Here is a 7,659-nt window from a genome sequence, read left to right on the forward strand (position 1 = left end):
CCCTGCGCTCCCGCTACCCAGGCGCTGATCCGGCCGGATGAGGCCTGTGGCCCTACTCAGGCTGGTTTCTGCTTCCCTAACTAATGCAGTCTCAGCTCTTTTTTTTTTTTTTTTTTTTTTTTTTTTTTTTTTTTTTTTACATTGCAAATAAATCCAGAGATCTGCCTGCCTTTGTAAGCACAGATAAGCTAGCTGGGTGGGATCTCACTCTGAGATAGGCAGCCCTGCTATCACAGCCAGGCCTAACCTCACTCTGTCCCAGGCTGGCCTTGAACTCAGGAATCTGCCTGCCTTGTATCTGCCTGCCTTTGTATCTTTCTGACAAGCTGGCTCACAGTGTAGCTGCTCTCTGCTCTTTAGGTCTGTGAAGCTCCTTGTATAATTCATATTGTATCCTTATATTTTGCATAGTTGAGAGATTACATATTTTTGAACTCATGTTTTCAGAGTTCTTTCCTACAGCCTTAGGGCTGTCCTGAAGATCTCAGTGTTTACCATTTTGCTGAAACATTAGCCACATCCTCAATCCCTGACTCACACTGTCTTTGATTATCATAGAGTCATAAACCTTGGTAGAGAGGATATTCTTCGATAACCTTTGCTGGGACAATATTTCCCATTAACCTTGGCAGGGTTTTCCATGAAGTAATATATAAATATTTTTATACAAATAAATGTCATGATCAGCAACCATCAACACTCATGGAGGCACATGCCCTGCTGGCTCTGTTCTAGGGGCAAGAAGCCATATTACACCATCCCTTCTATATAGCTAAACAGGTCTCATCAAGGCTTCCTCTGGTAACAGATGGAAACAGATGCAGACTCCTACAGCCAAACAGTAGGCAGAGCTTGAGCTTGGGGAGTCTTGTGGAAGAATAGGGAATGAATTGAGGAAGCTGGGGCGGGAGGGCGTGGTCAAGGACACCACAGGATCTATAGTCAACTAACATGGGCCCATGGGGACTCATAGAGACTGAACCACCAATTAAAGAATATGCATGGACTGGCTCTAGTTAGGTTTCTTACACATATTTCGCAGATGTGCAGCTTAGTCTCCATGTGGGGCTCCTAACAATTGGAGTGGAGGCTGTATCTGACTCTGTTGCCTGCCTTTAGATTCCTTTTCCCTAGCTGAACTGCCTTGTTGGGCCTCAGTGCTCACATCCTCAGAGAAAGTGCTTACTGCTGCTCTAACTTGATGTATCCAGGGAGGATTAGTACTCATGGGGGCATCATCTTCTGTGGAGAAGGAGAGGGGGTATTTGGATGAGGGATTTGTGAGGATGGGACTGGGGGGAGAGGAGGGAGGGGTTGTGATTGGGATACAAAGTGAATAATTTAATAAACTAAGGAAAAAATCATCCAAGAATAGAGTCATAGTTTTTTCTTTAGTTAATAGATTTAAAAAAAAATGCATTTTTGAAGCAGGATCTTGCTTCTCTGAAACTCACTGTGTAGCTGATCAGGCTGGCTTCTACTTCATGATTATCCTATCTCAGCTTCCCAAGTGTTGGGTTTGTAGGCACGGACTACTACATCCAGCTGAGAATACCTTTTTGTTTAAATAGCAATTTTGGCTTGATAGTAACAATTTTACTCAAAATCATACAACATGTATGTAAAAACAATGATTTGTTTCAGTTACCTCTGTTTTCATAACTTACTACATGTTTTTCTTTATTGCTAGGCAATATTCCATTTTCTAGATGTGTCATCTAGACTGGTTGATTTCTATGTTTGGCAATTACATAGAAGCCTGTGAACATCTGTGTGTAATTTTGGGTGTGTGTGTTACTCTGTCCATTTGAGAATTTATAGAGATCGAAGTGTTTCAGTCTCCTGAATGTTGAGATTAAAGGTGAATGTTACCTTACTCAGCTCTGTGTAATTTTGTTGTGTGTGGATGTAGTTTTAAGTTCATTTGCATAAATACCAAGAAGCATGATTGCGGGATCCATGTTTAATTTGTAAAGGTTTACCAAACTGTCTATCAAACTGGTAATGCCGTTTTGCATTTCCACCGGCAGTTCATGAGAGTTCCAAACTATTGCCAGCATTGCTGCTGCCTGTGTTTTGTAATAGGTGTGCAGTGGTGTCTCATCACTTTAAAAGGGTGTCTGGCCTCTCCAGTGAGTGCATTAAAGGACATAAAGAGTAGAAGCTGGTACCGCAATCAGCAGTCCAGGCTGGGGAATATACTTAGATCATCATTGAAGTGAGGGGAGGGAACATGAACCCATGAGAAGAGGACAGATTCTAGATGGATATTGGTTGTATGGAGTGTAGGCTAAACAAGAAAGGACACCAAAGATGTGTAAGGATTTTTGACCCCAGCAGCTTAAGTATGACACTGCTGTTTACTGAAATGAGGATGGAAGCTGGAGGCATGTGACAGTTGGATTTTAGATGTGTTGAATTTGAGATACCATCCAAGAAAGATGTCAGATAAGACAAGTTTAGAGCAGTGAATGGTGTAAAGCTATGGTACAGCTCATCAGGAAAGAGAATGTGATGGGGTTGGGGGTGGGGGGATGGAACCAAGCCTTGAGATGGGGAAGTAAAGAGGAACAGGAAGAGGAGACTGAGCTGGGGAGGCTAGTGAGGTGAGACATAGCCAGGAGGGCTTTTGTGTTAGCTGCCAAAGGAAGAAAGGTGTTCAGTGAGGCAAGAGTTCATGCTGAGATAGTGAATAAGATGAGTTAAAGCTGAGCATTGGATTTAAACCAACACTGATGACCATAATAGACAATCTCAGTGGTTGTTCATCAAACAGAGAAAAAGGAAGAACTGGGGATGGAAGTTTTGCTGTATAGAGGAGGGACATGCACCGGAGGAATGTAGAGCTGAGGCAGGTTTTAAAAGGTCAGATACAGCACAGTATTCTCACCAGCACGTACACAGTTAAGCTTGCTGGTACACAGTTGTGTCTCCCTGTGCTTGGGTTGATGTGAAGATTGGTGGAGATCTTCAGGCTATAGAATTGAGTCAGTTAATACTAAAGTTAAATTAGCATCCTTGCCATAGCGTATTTACTAGAGCTTTTTGACAGCAAAGTTAACTAATTTTCTTTTATTCTTGATGCCACTATATTAGAGTGCATTCAGGAATTACTGCAATGTTACAGAATCAGGCAGCATGAATGAATGTACTTCCTGTGGAATAGACTTAAATTAGTTGAATAAGATACAGTGACAGATTTTCACTGAAAGAAAATGTCAAGAAGTGAGTAATTGCTTGTTATTAACTCTGTGTTAATGACCTGTGAATGATTTCTTATTTTAAAGTGATTTCGTCTTTATAATGCACAGAGAATGAACTTTCATCTGAGACCTAGGATTTTGAATGGAACCTCTTACTATTAAAGGAATAAAGTTAGTTAAATTTCTTTATCCCTGATTATTATTATTTTTTTTTCCAAGACAGGGTTTCTTTGTTTAGCCTTGGCTAACTACACCTTGCTCTGCTGGCCTCAGATTCACAGAGATCTACTTGCCTCTGCCTCCCGAGGGCTAGAATTAAAGGTATGTGCCACCACGCTCAGCTTTATCACTGATTTTTGATTTAAAAATTATTTTACATTTACCCAGGTGGTGGTGGCACATACTTTTAACCCCAGCCCTTAGAAGGCAGAGGCAGGCAGATCCTCTGAGTTTGTGGCCAGCCTGGTCTACACAGCAAGTTCTAGGATAGCCAGGACAAATGGAGAAACCCTGTCTTAAAAAATTAATACAGAACAACCAAAAAGTTTTAGATTTATATATTTATTATTATTATTTGTATGTGTATATGCACATGCTACACATGCTACAGCATACATGAAGATGAGAGGATAACTCTTATTCTACCATGTGGGTTCCAACATTTGAATGCTGGTCATCAGGTTTGGTCATCAGGCTGATTCTTATAAAGGACAACATTTATTTGGGGCTAACTTATAGGTGGGTTCTGTCCATTATCAAGGTGAGGAGAAGCATGGCAGCATCCAGGTAGGCATGGCTCTGGAGAAGGAGCTGAGAGTCCTACACCTTGTTCTGTAGGCAAACAGAAAAAGACTGGCATCCTCAGGCAGCTAAGAGGAAGCTCTCTCAATGTCCACCCCCATACTAACACACTGCCTCCAATATGGCCACACTTGCTAATAGTACCACTTCTTGGGTCAAGCATATTCAAACCATCACCACGTGGTGTGTAGTGAAGTTTCTTTCTATCCTTTCTATTGAAGCTGAAGTTTGATTTCATTTTTTTGTTCATTTTGTAGTTTTTACTGAAAATCTTCAGTTATATTAAAAATGAATAAAGCTTGGTGATAATTGATATATGATATATAAGTCATGATAGCATTGCATAGAGGCAGAATTAAAGATACATGTGAATACTTGCATAATGAGAGGAAACAGATTTCCTATGACTTTTTACTGATGAAATAAATTTATAATAATATTTGAGCATGGTATAGGCCTACTAATGAGAAGAAAAAGAGTTCTTTCTTGAGTCATAACATTCTCCTTAGTCAGGGTTCATGATTAGTGTTCCCATCAGATTAACTGCAGGATGTTCTCTATAAAACTGATTATTCTTAGTTCCTTGGTATTTCAAAACAGGGGCAGGCTAGATTTGGCATTCAGACTATATTTCTTCTAATCCAGATATGCGAGGTTATTTTTTTAATATAGTTGTTATTTTTTATTTTTCTCAGAAAAATGACTTTCCAGTATTTTTTACAAGCAGAGTTTGTTTGTGTTTCCTTTGAAATACTACTAATATGCATACTGTATAATTTTTTTCCATAATATTTAAAACTTCAAATTTTTTTTTTAAAGATTTATTTATTTTTATTTTATGTAAGTACACTGCAGCTGTCTTCAGACACTCCAGAAGTGGGCGCCAGATCTCGTTACGGATGGTTGTGAGCCACCATGTGGTTGCTGGGATTTGAACCTCGGACCTTCGGAAGAGCAGTCGGGTGCTCTTACCCACTGAGCCATCTCACCAGCCCAAAACTTCAAATTTTTTAAGTCAATTAGTAGTTTCTGGTGTTCTTCCCTCCTTTTCTTCAGTGATCGTCTACATAGCGATCATAACTACATTTATAGTTCCTTTAGCACTGGCATCTAAACATGGGAATATGAATTTTCACTTGATGAACTTAAAATTTCACTTGATGAACTTAAAATTTCTCAGATGAACTTAAAATTGTGATCTTATTTTTGTTTTTATTTCTAGATCAGCCAGCATTACTAATCTGTCACTGGATCGGTCTGGTTCTCCTATGGTTCCTTCATATGAGACATCTGTCAGTCCCCAGGCTAACCGAAACTACATTAGGACCGAGACGACTGAGGATGAACGCAAAATTCTTCTGGTACCAGTCCAGCATCTAACTTGTTGCTAGTTTTGAACGTAAAGAATGCTGACTTTTTATTCCCTTAAAGACACGCATATGTAAGAGAGTCAGCTGGGTTTGGTGTGCATGTCTGTAAAATAATCTGGGAAGGCTGAGGCAGGAGAATCTTGTGTTTGAGACCAACTTGAGCTAAGTGGGATATTGTCCTAAAAAAAAATAGTTTATCATTAAACAGGGAAATCATTAGCTTAATCTTTTATTTGCTAGCATATTTTTTCCATACTCAATTACTATTTCTTTCTTTCATTTGTTAAAATCAGAATTTATCTAATGCACGAATTGAGCTTGAAGTTAGATTGTTGTTTTCTTAAACTTTGAAACTTAATGTTTATATTATATAATAATTGGTTCTTTGTTCAGTTTATGTATATGAAAAACGTTTACCTAATTCTAAGACCAACTCAAAGAAAGGAAAAATTAGTCTTTTGTTCTAAAGGTTATAATTCAAAAGGCAGAGGTAAGATCAATGGGAAGATTCTTACTAGTGAAAGAATTAATATTTTGTTTTATAATTTCATTTATTTTGTTGTTTTTGAGACATAGCCTCTCTGTGTAGCCCTGGTTCTTTATATGTAGACCATACTGGCCTTGAACTCACAGAGAACCACCTGCCTCCGCCTCCTAAGTACTGCAATTAAAAGGCATGTACTACTACTATGCCCGGCTTTGAAATAATATTTTAATAATAAAAATGTGTAAAATGTATGCCACAGCTATATGTCCTAAAGAAATAAAATAAAAAGGTTGATAACAATGATGGAGTCAGGAAATTCCAGAGGCTGAAATTGGTTTCATTAGGCAGAATGAGAATCTTTCTTAAAGGCACGACAAAAGGTTCAGATTTGGGATCAAAGCATTTTCCATGGTCAGAAGTAGAACTTATTAGTTGAGACAGAGTTAAAGTTGGAATCTGTGTTATGATATCTCTGCTTTTTAAATTTTTTTCAATAGCAGTATATCCAGAATGGTTTTGACTTGAGATGTTAATAGGTAAATCTAGTTGTCATTGAGCATTGTATAATACTTAGCTACAAAGAACAGGGGTAAAAAACTGTGTTCATTACTATTGGTTATGTTAGTATATTGATCAGAAAAATTACAGAATAGCTTGAAAAGAGACCCATATGAGTAGTTCCGATCTCTTGTAGAATGTAAGCCCATATTATTTGCCCTTTAATAGGAGCACGGATGTTATGATGTACTGTGCAAATAGGAAGTGATTTAAATACCAAAGGAAAATTAAATGCATTCTGGTCTTCAGATGCATGAAGGAGTCTGTTATGCATGTTAAGCATGAACAGAGTCCTTAGTAAAGTTAGCCCAAACTGGATCCATCTGATCTATTAGTTGAAACAATGAGGTTGAGCAACATAACCTATTTTCAGAGGCACTCACTGCAGACACACAGGTCAAAGCAGTTAGTATTGCCAGAAAGAGATTCTCAGGTGACATAGGGTTCTGTGTAAAATAACTTCTCCCTTGGGCTAGGGCCTAACCTGGGTCCAGGTGGGCAGACTTGACTTCTGACTCCCACTGCTTTTTGGCCTTCAGCTGTTGTCCTTGATGGCCTGGGGCCAAAGGAGCTGAAGAGGAATCCATGATATTTGAGTGGATCCATCTGCAGTGACAGATGTATACCCCTTCCCAATTAGATAGTCTATTTCTTCTGTAGTTAGACCAGCGAGGTTAGATGTGCCTGAGTATGAGCAATACACAAAAATGTATATGGGTTTGAAGTGGATGCTGTAGTTCCCGTAGTAATGAAACCATAACAAAATGTGAAGGCAAAATTAAAGCAGTTTCTACTGCTGGAAATAATCCTACAACATCAGATCAGTCAATACTACCTGCTGGGCTGAAGAAAAAGAAGTATTAAATGATGAATATCTGGACCATGAAGCTTTCTATACCCTTAGATGAGTCATCAATAAAATAAGTGTCTGTCAGTGGAATGGGAGAAGAGTAACAGGTTTTGTAACCACAAGTTCAGTCTGTATGAGAAAACTTACTGCTTACCTGCTGGACAGTAACTTCCTATCTTTTCCTAATAATCTGCAAATGGAATTTGACAAATCCATAGAGTTCTGGAATGCTCTTAAAAATTTATTATTACCTAGCCGGGCGTGGTGGCGCACGCCTTTAATCCCAGCACTCCGGAGGCAGAGGCAGGCGGATTTCTGAGTTCGAGGCCAGCCTGGTCTACAAAGTGAGTGCCAGGACAGCCAGGGCTATACAGAGAAACCCTGTCTCGA

The 7,659-nt window shown here is 39.1% G+C and overlaps 1 protein-coding gene across 9 annotated transcripts in view; it reads left to right on the forward strand.

The window, feature by feature from the left end:
- Pikfyve (phosphoinositide kinase, FYVE-type zinc finger containing) overlaps window positions 1-7,659 on the forward strand; it is a 90,435-nt gene that overhangs the window by 24,150 nt on the left and 58,626 nt on the right. For all 9 annotated transcript variants that reach the window (XM_029476064.1, XM_029476086.1, XM_029476091.1 and 6 more), the window contains one exon: window positions 5,227-5,365. In XM_029476064.1, coding sequence (XP_029331924.1) covers window positions 5,227-5,365 — 139 coding nt within the window. The remainder of the gene's footprint in view (window positions 1-5,226; window positions 5,366-7,659) is intronic.

This window comes from Mus caroli, chromosome 1, assembly GCF_900094665.2.
Source record: "Mus caroli chromosome 1, CAROLI_EIJ_v1.1, whole genome shotgun sequence".
In the NCBI taxonomy this organism is placed as follows: domain Eukaryota; kingdom Metazoa; phylum Chordata; class Mammalia; order Rodentia; family Muridae; genus Mus; species Mus caroli.